General features: G+C 41.6%; 1 protein-coding gene across 2 annotated transcripts in view; it reads left to right on the forward strand.

Annotated features, from left to right (window-relative positions):
• Positions 1 to 4,272: 4,272 nt before the first annotated feature.
• The window catches only part of BMAL2 (basic helix-loop-helix ARNT like 2), a 32,142-nt gene continuing 17,875 nt past the window's right edge, over positions 4,273 to 18,539 (forward strand). The window contains exons 1-4 of one of the 2 annotated variants that reach the window (XM_054631899.2): positions 4,273 to 4,469; positions 12,557 to 12,704; positions 13,929 to 13,964; positions 16,759 to 16,797. In XM_054631899.2, the coding sequence (XP_054487874.1) occupies positions 4,409 to 4,469; positions 12,557 to 12,704; positions 13,929 to 13,964; positions 16,759 to 16,797 (284 nt within the window). In that variant the 5' untranslated portion in view covers positions 4,273 to 4,408. Of the gene's footprint in view, positions 4,470 to 12,556; positions 12,709 to 13,928; positions 13,965 to 16,758; positions 16,798 to 18,539 lie in introns of both variants that reach the window. The other variant, XM_077178369.1, reaches the window with a different exon arrangement.

The raw sequence follows: 18,539 nt of genomic DNA on the forward strand, positions 1-18,539 counted from the left end.
CAGAAAAAAGTTCTCTGGCTCTCCCCAAGCAGTCACCAAGGGGTGTTTTTGTGAGAAGTAACACAAGTCACCCTAATAATGGAGAGTGACTCCCAGTGTTCCCTCTCCTAGTGAGGTTCCCTCTCATCAGTAAGGTGTTGTAGGGCCAGCTTGGCCCCAGCAAATACACAAAGAAATGCACATCACTGGGACAGCATCTGCCACGTCCTGGGAAACAGCTGAGACATGCTATGCTTTGGATGTAACTGAAGAGGAAAAAAGGAGGAATAATACAGACACTTTAACTGCTCAATCTCAGGCTATTATTTAACTGCCCCGAGGTTTGATTGTTATTTTTACCCCTTTAGCACGTTGTTGTATAAGTTGTTTGGAGAAAAGAGGCTATCTCTGGCTTACATAAAGCATTCTGTTCCCTATTTTATTGCTGAAAGCTACTCAAGAGAAAGTGCTCACCTTAAAATGGGGCAAAAATATCAAGTGTGGCCTACTCAAAATCAGTGCCTTACATAAACTGGGATCCTGCTCTGCCAAGACTGGAGGCAAACTGTGCTATAAACACCAGTTACTGTCATGTATTAAAGGTTCAGCGAAGAGCCCAATCATCACCTTTGAATAAGAAACGAGTCTAATAAATGATGTCTCAGATCTGTGCTAATGATCTGGCAGCCCTTTATGTTTGTAGGAATTATCCAAGTGCTGGCTGACATGACACTGACCATGGAGGAGGAGTACAGGCAGAAATACTGCCAAGAGACTGATCTGATTTTCTGACCTAGCGCCAAGAACTTCCGCAGTGAATTGCAACTGCACTAAAAAATATGAAACAAAATGTGAATCAGGTACAGTAGTTCTGTTTCTAGTGAGTAAGTTAAAAAAAATAAACCAAAGATTTTAAATCCTCATTAATGTTCCCATGTGGAAAGAGTTTGTATTTAATAGCTGTTTAGCTATTAAGCTTGTTAAAACAGTTTTGGGGAACTATTTAAATGTTTAACTCATTGAACTTTATAACAACAGCCATTTTCAGTTTTCAGTGGTTCCTGAGTCCCTGAAACATTTTCAGTCAGTGTGGCTGACTCACTTCTGAAATCCCCTTAGCATTTGGGTGTCCACTGATGATGCAAACCTGGGGGAGGGAGCTCCCAGCTTCAAAACTGGGGCAAGACATTATTTTAGCAGGACAAAAGATGACATTTAAGCTTCCTGGGAATAAATCCATAAAAATTTTTTCAGTTGTGGTATATGAATAAAATAAGTGTGCATTAATGCTAACAGTTTTTCAAAGACAGCAACAGCATCTTAACTGATTTTTAGATCTCCCTTCTGTTTTTCTGTTTTTTATTTCATTTAGGGCAGAAAGGGTTTGTAATTCCTTCTGTTCAATGCAAACTCTGCAAGACCAGATGAACCCATCATGATGGAGATACACATACATACATACATATATAGATATATTTGCAGTAGTAACAGTGGGATTACATAGAACATAAATCTCTAAAATGAAAAGTCAGATTTCCAAGGGGAAAAAGCACCCTATGAAGAAGTGTGCATTGAGACTGTCACAGAAGTACCATGGGATTTCTTCAGCAGCATCCCCAGCTGGGAGCCATGATTCCCTGGCCTCTTCCCTGGAATATTCTGTCAGAGCTATGCACCCACTCCTTCCACGTGCTCTAACCCTTGGGCTCTGCCATGGGCAAGATGCTGAGCTGCTCGCTCCCACACAGACAAGGAGCTTCCACATCAGATGGGAAATGTGCTGGGAGCTTCCAATTATAAAAGATGTCACAAATGGAGTTCAGGATTGTGTCTGAGGAATTATCCTCAAGATTATATTTTGGAGTTCAGACAAGTGAATTCTGCCTTCATCTCTGAAAGCTATGAAGGAAACACTTCCTTGTTTTCTAGTTGGTTTTTTCTCCCCCCAACTCTACCTAACTAGGTGAGTTGCTGATTTTCCACCACATTACATAAAATCCATAGGAATCTGAATGCATTTGGCTTGCAGTGTTTTGTGAGGATTTACTTTCTCAAGCCCTTAGAATCACGGGATCATTTTGCCTGCAGGAGACCCTGGAGATCATTGAGTCTCACCGAGTCTCAGCACTGCCAAATCCACCCTAAACCATATCCCCTAGTGCCACATCCACACATGCTTTAAATACCTCTGGGGTTGGTGACTCCACCACTTTCCTGACAGACTTCCAATTCTTCAATGAAGAATTTTGTCCTAATGTTTAACCTAAACCTTTCCTTGCACAGGTTGAGGCTGTTCCCTCTCATTCTACTGCTTTTTACTTGGGAGAAGAGACTGATCCCAGCTGCCTTTTCATGTGTATTTAGTCACATTTTCTTACTTTTAGCAAAGGGTGTTTTTATCTTAAGAGTCTGCCTGTAGATCTGAAAAAACTGATTCCTTTTCTGCAGCTCTAAAGACATAAATTTTAGCTTAGACAGTGACTACTAGAACTGAGGATTAAAGAACATAATATCCTTTGCAAAATACTACAGCTACTCTTGCCAGCTCCACAGGATCCCCATACTAATAACAGGGAAAAGCCCCCAGAACAGTGGGAGAAGAACACCTGCAGAAGGAGCTTCCTCCACACACACGTCACCAACTCTGCAGCTCTGGCCTCACTGGTGAGCAAAACCATCTGTACTTTAGGTTCCCCCATGCCTGAGTTCATGGAATCACTGAGTTGGAAGGATCACTGAAGTCCAGCTCCTGGCCCTGCACAGACCCCCAACAATCCCACCCTGTGCATTCCTGAGAGCTCTGTCCAAACACTCCTGGAGCTCTGGCAGCCTTGGGGCCATGACCATTCCTGGGGAGCCTGTTCAGTGCCCCAGCACCCTCTGGGGGAAGAACCTTTCCCTGATACCCACCCTGACCCTGCCCTGACATAGCTCCAGCCGTTGCCTGGGTCCTGTCCCTGGTCACACAGAGCAGAGATCAGGGCCTGCCCCTCCTCTTCCCCTCGTGAGGAAGCTGCAGAACTGCTGTGAGCTCTGACCTCAGTCTGCTCTTCTCCAGCTGAACAGACCAAGTGCCCTCAGCTGCTCCATGTGTGGCTTCCCCCCCAGGCCCTTCAGCATCATCTCCATAACCTTACTTTGGACATTCTCTGAGAGCTTTAGATTTTTCTTATATTGTGATGCCCTAACAAAGCGAAGCAGCACCTGTGCAGCCCATAGAGGTGGCTGTGGATCAATCTCACAGGATTTGTGTGCTTGAGCAAAAGCCTCTTTTGTCACAGCTGCAAGTGGAACTGAGTGGGCACAGGCTGCACCAACACGGAGCAGGACAGTGACAGAGGCTCTGTCACGTGGAAGAGGCACTGCTGATGTCCATTTGTGTTGTAGAGGTTTCATTTCATTTAATAGGCTCTAGTGGGATCTGCTGGAGGGAAGGAATGCCTGGGAATAGCTGGAACACACTAATCTTTTGCAGGTGCACCTTGAGGTCTTTGTGCTCAAGGAGCACCTCTCGCTCACACCAGCACTCCAGGGTGTGAACCAGAGCACCGTGACGGGCAGGTTCACTTCAGAAGTGTGCTCCTGGTACTGCCAAAAACCAGCTACAGCTCTGCTCACACACTTCAGCACACTTGTGAAAGTTATCCCTATTTTATGCTACTTTTCACTGATAGATGGGACTGCTCTCTGACCACTATCTGATCAGGATATTCTTTCATGTAAGATCTTTCTCTATTTCCAAGCCTAACCAGCAAGAATGGAGATCTAACCAGTGGAAGAGGCAGCTGCCAGCATCCCTTACACAAGGACATCCTGGGACTAACATGTTTTAAGGATGTAGTAAATCAGTGCTGTATGTCTGTGTATACATTGCTAACTTGGCAAAATACTCCAGGTCCATCACGTCTATATGTCAAAAAGACCCTGCCCGGGTGAAGACATGCATAGGAAGTCGGCTGCATGGAAACTTAGATGGAAAATCCTAAACAAACCTAAAAGAGTTGCTGTGCTTGGAAACTTACTCTGAATTTCCGTGTATAAAAATGGCATGAAAAGCCCGGCGGCAGTGCTGTATTTGCGGCATCACCACAGAGCACCCAGGCTTGTGCAGCTCTGAAATGAACCATCGCTGTGTCTCTCGAGTAGTTACTGCACTTGTCCCTGCAGCTCTGGGCTCGCCGGGGATCGAGCCCGACCAGCGAGGCCCCCGTGAGGGGAGCGCGGCGCCGCCGCCACCGCCGCACATCTCGCGAGAGCGGCGCGGGGCCGGGGCGGGAACATGGCGGGGCGGGGGCGCTGAGGGGCGGCTGGCGGGGCAGCCCGCGGTCCCTCCCCGGCGCCGGCGGCTCCTCCTCTGCTCACCTCAGCTCACCCCCTGCATGCCGGCGGTGCCGGGGGCGCTGTGGAGCGGGGCACGGGGCCGCCCGCCATGGCCGAAGCAGGAGCGGGAAGCGCCGAGGGCGCCGAGGAGGAGCGGCGGGCGGCGGAAGGTGGGAGCGGGTCCGCCCGAGGAGCGGGCGGTGCGCGCCCCGTCCCCCTCGCCCCTGTCGCGCGTTGCTCCGTGCGTGGGGGGCGATGGCGGGTTCCGTGTGTGGGGTGTGTCTGCCTGTTTGTGTCTGTCTGTCTGTCTGTCTGTCAGCCCTCCCGCCCGCCCCGGTGATGTGGCACGGGCGAGTGTTGTTGTGGGGCTGGTGCCCGTGGGGCACTGCCGTCCTTCCGTGAGAGCGCTCGGGGCCGCTCCTGTGCCCGGTGCCGCTCCGGGGCCGCCCGCGTTTGTGGCTCATTCCCGCTGGGCGCTCCTGGCTCGCTGCTCCCGCTCGGTGGAGTTCAGTGGAGGTACCTGGAGCGCCCACACGGAAACAGAATCACGGAATGGGGTTGGAAAAGAGCTCTGGAGATGGTCCGGTCCACCCCCCTGCCCAGGCAGGGTCACCTGGAGCAGGTGACACAGGAGCTTGTCCAGGTGGGTCTGGAATGTCCCCGGAGAGGGAGACTCCAGGCCCTCCCTGGGCAGCTGTCCCAGGGCTCTGCCACCCTCAGTGTGCAGAAATTCTTCCTCAGGCTGAGGTGGAACTTCTTGTGTTTAGTTTGTGGCCATTGCTCCTTGTCCCTGGGCAGCAGTGACAAGAGCCTGGCACCGTCCCCTTGGCATCTGCCTGTGTAATGGTCACTGTGCTGTATTGGTGTGACAGATGTGTCATCATACTGATGCCATGTGCACTAAAAATCTGGGGGTTTTGGGAGGTTTTTTTGGGGGTTTTTTTCTTTAACTAAGTTTATAGTTCCCTGTTTCTGGTACACACGTAGCCTTGCATTCCTAAAACTCTAGTATGATTTTTTTTTGGTAGGTAAGCATAATTTAGTATTTTAGGTATAGTGATTCTGGCTTTTCTCTGTGTGTGTATGTGTGCCCACGCTTGTATGGCGACCAAGGTTTGATCTTTCCGTGTTTTTAATCATAAGTTTCTGATACTAAATCAAGGCTGGTTGTAAACTACCAGCTGCTGCTCGTGTTTCTGCTTGGAAACGAGTAGAAGGGAGCGTTTTGCACGGGGTGTGGGGAAACACAAATGGTCCGATCCCTCCTGAGCCATCACTGCAGCTCTGTGTAGTTAGTACCAATTCTTCTAGGTTTAGTAGTTGTTTTCTAAATGCCTCTTGGGTTGTGTGTGCTTTCATGTACGTGGGGATACTTGTTGTCTCAAATCCTTGACGTTTTTCTGTCTGTGCTGCTTGATTGTTTAAATACTGTTGTAAAATTCTGTGGCAAATAATGTAGTGTTTGAAAACAAAGTGGTGGTGGTGGTGGGGTTTTTTTTGTAGTGCTTTTGCAGTCTGCTCAACTGTGCTTGAAACTTAAGATACATTGTTTCTATATCATGCATATACTGAGAGGAGAGAAAATCATTAAAACGAAGAAACCTCCAAATGCACAGGCATTTCCATTTACAAGTAGATTTGGGAAATCAGTGAACCACAGGCTTTCATGTTTTACTGTGAGATTAACCCCCATCCCTGCTTTCTTCTAGTGCCTATGTTTATACCTGTTCTTTTAGTGGATTTTAAAGAAACAAGTTCTGGGCTTCTTTGTTGTTAAGACAAAAGTATCTAAATTGTTTGTGGGATATGGCCATACTAAACTTACCTGCCTGCCTAGTAGTTTTTAGGGTGGTTTTTTTTTCCACTTGAATGTACACCTTATTGTTGGTACATTTGCACATTATGAAAAACAAACTCTAAACTAAACTCTAACTCTTGGACATTTCACATTCAAGAATCAAATTCATTGTAAGAAGAAATAGTATGGTGGGTGATTTTGGAAGTGAATCATTGTGAACTTTTGAAAATTCCCTGTTTGGACTGCAGGGCCAGCTAAAACCATGGAAGTTCTGCAGCTCACTTGATAGGACTCAGCATTTTGCAATCATATGATTCCAAAACTTACAAGAAAACAACTGTCCACCATTTTTCTAGGAGTATATAATTGGAGAGGATTTGTGGTTTGCTTTTTGTTTGTTGGTTGTTTTTCCCAGAAATGAGCTATGATATATGAGACTCCTGATTCCTATCAGTGCTTTCTACCTGGTGCGAACATGAAAGTGCCTGGGAAAACAGGGTACCCTTTTCAGGCCTTGGGGAGGAGCTTTTCATTAGCTGACTCCTGCCTTATTTTATCTTTTAATACACTGATAGATTTGGCCAAATATTTTGTGTTTGAAATCTGTTAAGTGAATGTGTCATTTAACTGCTAAGTCGTGATTTTGACTGCTTCTCTTCCAGGTGATGAAAATGAGTAAAAATAGATGCAGAGAGCAATCAGTTGCCTGTGTTATTATTTGATTTAAATGTATGTAATTCAGAGTGCTTTAATTTTTTCCTTTTTTCATTTTGTGAGATTAAAACCAAATCAAATGTTCTTAGAAGAGTTTATTCTCTGGATAGTGTTGTTCATAAGATGCTTTCATTACTAAATTCTCTGTCTCTTGCTCCTGCATTGCACATGCTTATAAAATTTGGGGAAAGAATAAGCTACTTTAGTCCATACATTTCTACTGTTTTCAGAACTTCATTCCAAAGATTGTTGTCCCAGCTTTCAATACGAGGTACTGTAGGTGATGAGCTTGATGCCAGACTTGCTATAAGTTTGAAAATGCTTTTCATGGCCTGTTTTAAAGGTCTAAAATAAATAAATTCAAAGAATTTTTTAGTACAACTCTCAGCTATGTGTACAAAACATGGTTCTTTGTTGTACACGTGTTCAGATGTGCAGGACCTTAGGCTGATGTCACAGCACTTGTAACTTTCTTTCTCACACACTCCTGTACGTGTGCAGGCTGTGTGTGTCACTCTCACCCTCTCTAATGAATCTCTGCAGCAAGAATTCACTAAATAAACAAAAAGTTTAGAAATTTAACTCCATAGTAAAATAAAACCATTCACATGGTGTGGAGTTGTTTGCCTCTGTCAGTGTGAAGCCATTCCCCCTTGTCAGGAGTCTCTCTCCATCTTTCCTGTGGGTTCCCTTCAGGCACTGTAAGGCCACAATGAGGTCACCCCAAAGCCTTCTCTTCTCCAGGCTGAACAATCCCAATCCCTCAGCCTTTCCTCCCAGCAGAGCTGCTTTGTCTCACATCTTAAAAAAAAAAACCAAACAAAAAAAACCCCAAACAAACAAAAAACCCAACCAACCAACCAAAAAACAAACAAACCCACAAAAAACCCAACAAAAATAAACCCCACCAAAAAATTATGTTGATTGTGACAGAACTTTACGGTCTAAAAGGAACTGCTCTGGCTGGGCTGCAGAACCCTCAGGTGCCACTTCACACGGGCTTACCACAGAATTTGGAGTTCTTGAAAATTGACAGAGCTCAGATTCCTGGCTGGAGGGTTTTGTGCATACCACATACACACCTTTGGGAAATACACATTTTAGTAGTCTGTGGTATTCGTGATCTTAGAAATCTGAATTCAAAGCAGCCTCTTTCTTCTCCTTTCCTTTGAAAGTGTTTCAAAATAGGAAGCTGGATTAAAAGTTCCTTATTTTTGGAAAGGTTGTGCCAGTGTTAACACATTATTAATTTAGTTAGCTGCAGAGCTACCACATTTCTCCAAGACTCACTTATTCCCAGACTATGGAAAGTGTCACCATAAGCTTTATAAATGTACTTCTTTAATGATATTTTATTTCAAGCCCATTTTAGTGTAATATCTTGGTAGCTGAATTTGGATGTTCTTTTTTAAACTGGCTAATAAATGAGGGCTGACTGACAGCTCCTTTAATTAATTTATTAATACTACATGACTTGTATCTTCCTGCTGATTTTTGGAGTATTCTGCTAATATGTATCCTGCAAAGCTAGACAGAAAAGCTACCTCTGATAGGGGTGGGTGGTGTTGAGGTAGTGCATAATTAGGCCAATAATTTGGAAAGCCTGTCTTGGGCTTGAACTTGTTGCATGTGATGCACACAGGTGCTGTCTGCAGCTCTTAGGTTTAATAATTGTGTGATATTTCTGTACTTGGGGTGGGTTTTATCTCACTTATCTTTAGATGTCCAAGTCTGAGGCAGTTCCTTTGGTCCCTGTGTAATTACTGGCTAGAGATAGGCACTCTTGGGCTGTATCTCATCTAACCAACTGGAGGAATCTATTTTAGATTGAGATGAATCACCCTAGAACTGTTTTATTTCATCTAGCCAAATGTAGGAATCTATTCTGGGGAGAGATGAATCACCCTAGAAATGTCTTCCTTCCTTCAAGAGGGATCAGAATGGCTACTTCAGATGTGGACATCATTATTGGTTCACATGAATTTCCCTTTTTATGACTGGTGGAGTTTGGCCGCAAACCTTTTATATAAGCTTGTGTTTGCTTAGGAATTGAAAACCTTAAAACTGTTGGTCGTGAAAACAGCTCAGGAATGTGACATGGGATTAGAAAATATTATTGTCAGTAATTGTAAAAATGTGGAGTCTCCTAAGCCTTGTTTCTCAATGCATTGGATGGGATTGACACAGAAACTTTGCTGACACAGGAATATGGCTGATTTTGTTTGTCTTTGTATCTCCCCCCAAACAGTAGTTTCATGCAGCTCCTTGGCAGTTGTTCCCTTCTTTGCCAGCCCCTTGGGGACTCTAATTATTATTTCTTTTCCATGTAGAAAAAACACAAGAGTAGGGGATGCTTTTGTTACGAGAAGTATGTATTGATAACCATCCCTTAAATATTTTGTTTGCCCAGTTATGAAATACACTAAAATGAGTATTCAACTAACAGTTTTTTCATTTCACATACACTTACTGGGAAGGAGCTATCTTTCATATGTGTTTGTACTGTTTGGATGGTCTTTGCTTTTTCACAGAGGGAATAATTCCAGTGGAGGAATTCCTGTATTATTCTCATTATTTTAGTCTGTCCCAATGTGCATAATATGCTTTAAAAATATTTTTGATTTGTAATATAGATAAGCATATAGGCTTAATGCTGAGAGACAGGCATAGATTATAATAGACATGTATTTGAGGAACTGTTCACTCGCCATTAAAATCTGGTTATCAGTATTCCAGGGCATTAGCAATGGAATGAACAGTAATAAAAATGTCATTTCTCAGCTGGAATTTTATTTGGCTTGCAAGCCAGACTAGTGTGAATAACAGCCTTTAGGGTGGTCAAACAAAACATCTCTAGTTGACTTAAACTGTTTCTAGTAGTTTTAGAATTCACTAATGATTTTGGTTTTATAGAAACATCAACTTGTTATAAAGATTGGTCTTTCTGGATATTATTTCTCATGAAGCAAGTGTGCTATGAAATTGGGAATTATTTCAGTTTCCTTCATGTGTGTTTAGAGGTGTTTGTTGTGATGCCAGTGGTATGAAAATATTCACAGAAAATGCAAGTATAAGAAATTCAGCCAGGTGCTCAAATGACAGGTAAAAATCCAACTTTTTCTGATCGTCGAAGCCCATCCTGGTTTTTGGGGTACATTCTAGACCATTCTTTTTGTGAACCTAAAGATTGTGAAATTCATTATTCAGCTCTCCCACAGCAGTGTAGCCAGAGAGGGAAGGAAATCTTTCAGCACAGCCTACACAAGGTTGGGGCACTCCAGGGAGAGAGTGAGCACCCTGGAATCACCCAGTGTCATAATGATGGCTTTTATGGAGTCCTCAGAGATTATTTTCCATCACCCTTCCTGGCTTCTCAAAGCTGCCTTGGCTTTAGGAGCTGTTTCTGCCCATTTCTTGCTCAGTGAGTGATAGGTATTAAAAAGATTTGTTCACTTCTGTTTAACTCCACATAATCACTGTTCAGCTATGCTTGGTTGTTCTGAAGCGTTAAATTTATTTCTCTGTTTATTTTCTTTTGCAATGTTGAGGGGGGTTTGGGTTTGGTTCATGGGCTTTTTAAGAATATATATATATGTGTATATATATATGTGTGTATATAGTGTATATATATATATATAAATATATATATAAAGACTATAAGCTGCATGCTGAGCATGTCAGGGATCAGTACAGATTCTTAACCTTAGATTTTTGTCCAAGATCAGCCACCCATCGTACTGGCATTTAGTTTGTCCCAGGGATAGTGTTAAGGATTCAATTTATCACCTAATGATTGTAGTGTGGAAGTTCTTAATAGGTCACTGTTACTGGTAATCTGAATATATTTTGTTTTCTCACTTAAGAATAATGAAAATGGGTATTGTTAGTAAAGGCAGAAGAGATAACTGCAGTATTCAGAAATTGTTGCTTGGGTGTGAGGAAAAAAACCTAGTTGTTTAATAATATTGAAGAGAAATTGGAAAACCTGTAAAAGAGGCCTTGGATTTTGTTCCTTTAAAGGGAAGTGTTTGGAAAGCAGGCTGGCCATCTGTGTGCAGAGCAGTATTTAGGTCAGTGGGTCTGTGCTGTCCTGCTTTGTTCCAGGACGAAAGGATCTGTTGTGCTGAAGGCATTCTGGTCTTGGAACCATGTAGGTTGCTGTTTAGTAAGTACTCTTTTATGAATATTCATCAAGACTGATTATACTTCAATAGCTTAATCAGGAATTATAGGATGCTCTGACCTGGGCAAATTAAAACTGCTCCTTTTAAATAAACAATTCCTTTGCATCTGTCAGCATTTTTTGTTTGTTTTGGAATTGTGTTAATAACAGAAATATCAAATGAAACTTTTAAGGAGACTCGTCATAAAAATATTTCAGACAGCTACCACTGTCTTATAGAAATACTTATAGTATTTATAATGTAATTTCTTTAATATATTTTTAATATCCCTAATTTGAATTTGATGTGCATTTGAAATAACTAGATTTTCTTGGGGTCATAGTTGTCCAAAGGTTGTCACGTATTTGTCAAGTATTTGTTGATTCTTTGTTTCTATCTCTTTTTTTTGAAACTTCCTGTGTGACTTAATGAGTTAAAGAGCTTTCTAAAATAAAACAGGGGCTGACTTTGTGTTGTCTGATTTGATAGAGAGAGGATTAGTGGAAGACCAGGCAAGCTGTTGTTGGAGTATTAGCCTATTTTCATTTAACTCTCCAGAGCTGTATTCCAACACCAAATGAAAACCTAGAAGGTCATTTTTCTGGTGTGAGATGTGTTTACATCTAAGAGGGGGAAAAATATCCTTTGTATCATTGTTTTTGCACATTTCTACATTTTTGCAAACAGCACAAATGCTAAAAAAAGAGAGAAGGCTCACAAGAAATTGTCCAGATTTTCTTCTTGCTGGATTTTCAAAGTAATCCTCTTGGTTTTTACAGCCTGCTAGAAGCAGGAGATGCTCACTTCCTTAAATGACATCTCTTCATCTCTCATCTGTCTTCACTGGCACATGAAGCCTAAAAGAGTTCCTGAATTTGCTGAAGCAGAGTTAAATCTGGCTCTTTGCCTAAACATCAGCTGGGTGATTCTTTGTGATAGCTGCATTGAGACAGAAAAGCAGTGTAATAATACTCATGTTCCTTCAGACTGTTCTCCTTTCCCACTAGGTTGCTAGGATTGCTTTGGCTTGTGATTTCTCTTCTGTCCTTCCCAGAAACAACAGTTTTCCTTAAGAGGAGAATTGTGAAGGGAACTTGACAAGTTTTTGAGGCTCTTCCAACTTCCATGGCAGATGTTCTGTGTAATTGTGGATTTTGTGTCAGGAATATGATTATAGCAAACTTCCATTTTTTGGATATCCCACTTGATTAAAAAACAGTTCACAATGTCTTTTTAATTTTCATTTAGTTTGAGCCACAGTATTTTGATCTGCTGACAAATGACACAGCTGGTGATCTTGCAGCAGGATGTCTGAGGTGGGGGGAACTGAAGTGCAAATGTTGTGTGAGGGGAGAGCTGTTCTATGTTGCCTTGGTGTGTTGATTGGGTTGGTGAGATCATTGCAGCACTGTGGGAAGGTGTGCACTCTTTGCTGGACTTGGCTTGTGGCAGTGCAACCTTGGCTTTTTGTGTCAGAGACACAGAAGCCACACACAGACAGCTTTTTGTCCCAGTGGGGATGAGAGTGGATGCGGAGTGCTGCAGCTCTTGCTGGACACTGAGCCTGTATTCTCGCTGCCAGACAAGTTCTCAGTGGATGGGAGCCCATGCGTGGCCTGCGGAGGGCCCAGCCTCATGAATCCCGTCCCCAAGGCTGCCAGCACCACTGCTTTCAATGCTGCCCTGCCCGACATCCCAAGGAAGCGCAAGGGAAGTGATTCTGATAACCAGTAAGTGAGTCAAATCTCCATGTCTCAACCTGAGACATTTGTCTGTTGTTTGTGCAACATGGTCGCTGTCTTTCCTTTTCCTCTTCCTCCTTTCTAATCCTCTTTCCTTTGTTCATTACCATTACATTTACAATGTCTTCCAAATGTGGTTTTTGACAGTCCCTGATTATTAAAAATAGAAAAAATAATCCTTAAATCCAAGGGATATATGGAGGATTCTGTAATGCCATTTCCTGGCCTGAAGTGTCTGGATAATGTGCCTCTAATGCTGAAATTTCAATCCTAATTTTTAAGGTTTTTTTTCTTCTTCTTTGCCTACTAGTAAAAGCAAGTTCTTAAGTTGCTTGAAGTTTCCCAGGCACATACTAGAATTTTACCTTCAAGCATGAGACAAGATTACTGATTGAATTGTTTAATCTAGAACTGCTGCTTCAGTGACCAGAGCAGCCGTTTCCTTAAATGTGGAGACAGACCCGTGAGCTAAAAATGGGGACTGTCCTCTTGTAGTGCTCATTCCTTTCAAGTGGGTCATACCTGACCGCTGAGGGGACACTGTCAACTGTTTTATCCTGTTCTATAACTGTCAAAAAGATGCCAGTTAATCAAAAAAGTGATGTGTTCAAAGTTTTGTAAATCAGGCAGAAGTAAGGGACACAAGGTGCAGGTGTAGTGCAGTACTACTATCTCTAAGCTAGTGCAGAATATCCATGTTTTAAAAGGTGGAGAATAGGAGATGTACATGTATTTGTGATTATTAAAGCTCTTTAATCACTGCTTCTCCCATATGTAGTCCATTGATCTGCAGTAGCTGTACTGTGGGTGTTGATGTAATTGCCAACTTGGAGATTCAAGTGTATTGTGTGGATAACTGAAAACTCCAGCAATATGTTAGTTTCTGGGGAAAAAAAATAGTCTCCATTCTTTTTCAGTATCACTTTTTGATTTTTACCTGCTCAGTAAAAGTGTTGGTTTCTTGGTAATGTTCCTCTGAGGTTTGGATCTCTCAGATAAAAAAAATTATTGTCCAAGTTGAAAAATTAATTGAAGAAGTACTGGCTAATAAGAATTAGTAATTAGATTCTAGGACTAATGATCTTGCTGAAAATAACCTGTCAAGTGGAGTTACCATTAAATTTTTTCTGTGACTTTGTTTTTTTGGGTCTATCAAGTCATCTTGTTGTGCTTCAAACTCCATTTTACTTACATTGTGATCTGTTTCTGCAGGGATACAGTTGAAGTTGATGGTGATCCTCAGAAAAGGTACCTTTTATGAATGAATCCATTTCTGTTTTGAGTTCTGTGAACTTGTCACACTTTGCTGTTTGCCTAGATGAGCTGTGGGGTTCCTTGAGGAGTGCTTCATCCCAGGGCAGGTCTGTGTACAGCACAAGGTGATAAACATTTAGTTAAGGAACAGGATGGACAGGTCCATTTAATGTTAAAGGTTCCTGATAGTTCTTTCTAAGATGATGCTCTTACCAAACTTGTTAGTATTGAAGTTTAGAATGGGAAGGAGTGAAAAGTGCCAGTTCAATAAGAAGACTTAGGGAGGCGAAGGAAATATTCTCATATTCTTCCAGGATTGGTGAATGTAAACATTTTTGTTGGTTGTTACCTTTTAAGGTGTTTTTAAAATTACAACTATGATAACTGTGTTAAAATAATGCTGTTACAAGGTGGCTATGCAGCATAAGCAAACCCTTTGTGGAATATATGTGCCAGGAGGGTTGTTAATTACATGGTTTCTTTGTTGCATTTTCTTTTTCTGTATCTGGAAAAAGATACCTTACTTGGGTAACATTTGTTTGTAAGTAGCCATGCAGTGTTTTTATAGAATGAACTGTTTCCCTTGGAAGGGACCTCCAATGATCATCCTAGTCCAACAGCCTGAGCACTTCAGGGCTGACCAAAGGTTAAGGCACATTGTAAAGGGCATTGTCCAAATGCCTCTTCAACACTGACAGGCCTGGGGCATTGACCACCTCTCTGGGAAGAGAGGTGTTCCCATGTTTCCCCACCTTCTTGGTATGGAAATGCTTCCTAATGTCCAGTCCAGACCTACCCTGCACAGCTTTTAAACCATTCCCATGTGTCCTATCCTTGGATACCTGGGAGAAGAGCTCAGCACCTCTCTGTGCACTTCCCCTCCTCAGGAGCCTGCAGAGAGCAAGGAGGTGGCTCAGCCTCCTTCTCTCCAAACTAGACAAACCAGGAGTCCTTGGCCACTCCCCACAGGACATTCCTTCTATCCCTTTCATCAGCTTTGTTGCCTTTCTCTGAATTCCTTCAGGGACCTTCCCATCTTCACCAAACACCTTCTCACATTTTGGGGCCCAGAAGTGCACACAATATTCCCAGTGAAGGCACAGCAGTGCTGAGGACAGCAGGGCAATCGCCTCTTTGCCCATCTGGTGTTTGATAAGCCCAGGATGTGCTTTGCCCTCTGACTGCCTTGAACTGGGCCTGCTCTCAGCCCCTCCAGGTCCTTTTCTGCAGGGAAGTCACTCTTTGGTACATAGCCTAGAGAGGAGTGTAAAAATCATTCTTTGGGGTTAAATTGGTTGTTTCTTTGTGGATTTTTTCCATAGTGCTCATCATGAAAAGTGTGACTAAAAAAACCTCCTTTTCTGCCTTTAAAACATTTGCTTCCATTTTAGAAGAAATGGGGAAGTATATTTAATAAATCAATTGAGAAAGTAGAGAAAAGCTGGTGTTCTTTATTTTTACTGATTGATCCCCATTCTGTCCTTTATAGTACCAATTAAATATACCCACAATATAGCCACAAAGTAGAATTTCACCCTCTGTTCATGTAGTCAAGGTGGTTTTAATTTAGCTATTCATATCAGCAACACCACAGCTGTTAGGACAGAGGCTATAAAAATCCATTGAAGGCTAGGACTGATTGCTTGAGCAGCAAATTTGTGCTAGATTTTTTCCCCAAGTGGAGCTCCTGAGGGAGAAGGAAAGTTAATTAATAGGGCACATGCTGCATTGCAGCTGGTGTGGCTCCTCCTTACCTCTTCCCTTATGGTCATTGAATGTGAATTCTGTTGGAATTCACAGTATATGGATATTTCTGGTAAGTTTATTTTAAAATGGAAGGACAATATTAGTTATTGCTAACTTGTCTAAATCTGAAACAATTTCAGTGAATGAAAGTCTTGGGGTGTTGTGAGCCAAACCTCCTCCTGTGTTTGGGTTTCTCAGACTGTCTAGAAGATTGCTGGGTTCCAGTGAAATCCCAGATTCTGCCTTGTTAGTTTGGCTTCTGGATCCTCACTGGGTTCAGTGCTCAGTTACAGGTGGCAGCAGCTTTTCGCACCTTTTCTGAAGCTGTAATCTCCAAGGATCCTCCTGCTTCAGTTTCCTTGTGGGAGACACCTGCTGCCTGCTTGGCCTCTCGATTCTCATGGTATCAAGGCCATGAGTTCTTCACAAAGAGTGGGGAACAGTGAAGTGAGCATAGGGAAAGAAAAGCTCATTGCATTGTTTGAATCATCCTTTATAGTTTCCTGTTGCAGAGTGTTTATTGTGCTGCAGACACTTAAGACTGTGTTTCATTTACAGTTTTATTACTTTATGACTTCCCAGTCATTGTTGTAGGGTATGGAAAATAGCTTAGGTTTTTTGGGTTTTTTTAAATGTAATTTAGGATTGCTTATTTTATAACTTGACAATAAGATATGAGAAATAAAAACATAAATAGATAATTTATCTTATAAAACTTTAAACAAAAAAATAAAATCAAGTCTAGTCTAAAGTTATTTGAGTGTGCCAGTAATGTTGTTGTTTCCAGAATAAAAAAAGCCCCAGAACTATGAACCATCCCTTTAATATGTTCACACAACTGTGAATATTGCCAGTTGTGCTCTGGTCTCTTTCTGTTATGCATCACTTGCTAGGTCAGTTATGGTTGAGAGATTTTGTGGGTTTGCTTTTGCTGGAGCCACAGTAAATTTGTAGCAGTTTTTTATCTTCTGGAATTTGTGGGAGGAAAGAAGTGCCTAGTATTAAATATGTAATGTAAAACTCTGTATCTTGTTTTTTCTAGGAGTGAAGATGAAGAACATGTTAAAGTAAAAGATTTCAGGTACTCATTTTCAATAGAAACATGTTTTGCTAGTGAAGACTGAAATTCAGTAGTAAAATATAAGTAAAATCGTAGTAAATAGTAAAATATGAGTTTGTGGATAACATTCATTGAAACTTTATCAAACATTTAACAGTAAGCTTTTCCTTTTCCTTGCTAAATGTATAGTAATTTTTAAAGCCTCCTTGAGGATTTTATTTGCTAATAATTTTGGTAAAAGTTGCTGCAGGATATCTCAGTTGGTTTAGCAAAAACATGAGGTTGAAGTTTTTAAGGTGAGAATTAAATGCAGTACACTCAAGTCGTGTAAGGAGCTGATCCTTCATCTGTATGAATTTGAGAATTGTTTTATCTAGATTTGTCTGCTTCTGGAGGTATTTAGAATTTATTCAACATGGAAATGGATTTGGCTAAAGCACAACAAAGATTTCTTTTTTCTAGAACAAGCTTTTGTGTAGGGAATTATTCAAGATTTGCCATTGAACTTTGAATTCACATAAACTGAAATTCACATAGAGCACTTGCAAGATTTGAAATGTTGTGTGACCACAGTTCAGCCAAACAAATATTTTAAACTACAGACAAACCACGTAGTAAAACCAGAGCTGTGCTGTAAAGTTGATTTAAAAATAAGTCTTTCATTTTTCATGTGAGCAGAGATGTCAAACCAGAAATACATAATCCACTCAGCATGCTGTCAGAAGTATTATTTATATAGTATGCTAGCTAGTAATTATGAAGTGTTCCTGTAATTGAAACAAAATTAAAGAAACTAAAATGTTCCAAGATATATTTACAGTTTCACTTAAAAATTATTTTTTCTTCACAGTGTTCCAGATTGCTCTATAAGATTGTAGTACATTGCTTTAATGGCTTCTGTGTGGTATTGTTAACTTTTTTCCTGACTTTTTGGTGCATTAGTTGGAGGGAAAAAGAATCAGTACAAAGGTGTCTGGAGGTTTGCTTATCAGTCATCTCCTTCCAGTATTACTTGTCTCTAGCATATTGTGGAACCTGCTTTTCTCCCTTTTGCCTTTGTGGCTGTGGCAAGCAACAGGAGGCTTTTTCAATCATTCAGTCATCCCCTGAATTTCTGCACCCACCTGACCGGTTTTTTATAATTCCATATTGACCCTCAGAGATGTGGAAAGTTGTTCCCTTTCCTGGAATGCATGTATCTGTCTTCCTGAAGTTCACAGTTCAAGGAGCATACCCAGGATATTACTTGATTGTTCTTACCTGACATAAAGGAAGAGTTGGGTGAACCCATAGATGTAAGCATAACTCAAAAAATTAAATCTTGTACAAAGCTTTTGAGAGAGAAAAGCTAAATGCTTGGCAGAATGACCCAGAATTAGTTGTGAGGTGAAGGCTTTATTTATTTTTTTTTTTTTTAATTAAAATAGTATTCAGGTAGATCTTTAAAACTGTACTTTGCTCTTTCTCAACAGGGCAGGTGTAGTTAACTTTATTGCCTTTAATAGCTTCCATTGCAGTATGCCAACAAGGAAAAGTTTTGGAGATCAGTTAACCAAAACTTATTCCTCATTTTGCATAACTATACTACTGTGTCTGGCCTCAATCAGAAAGAGAAATCATCTGGGCTTTAATTGAGTGGCTGGCTTGTCTTCTGGGTAAGGAGCAAAAGAGCGAATGAAACTTTCCTTGATCTGCTGGAGGGTGTTAGAGGGGAGGAGATGGGCTGAAAAGCTGACATAGTGCACTAGAAAGAAGTAAAGAAA

The sequence above is a fragment of the Agelaius phoeniceus genome, chromosome 5, assembly GCF_051311805.1.
Source record: "Agelaius phoeniceus isolate bAgePho1 chromosome 5, bAgePho1.hap1, whole genome shotgun sequence".
NCBI lineage: Eukaryota > Metazoa > Chordata > Aves > Passeriformes > Icteridae > Agelaius > Agelaius phoeniceus.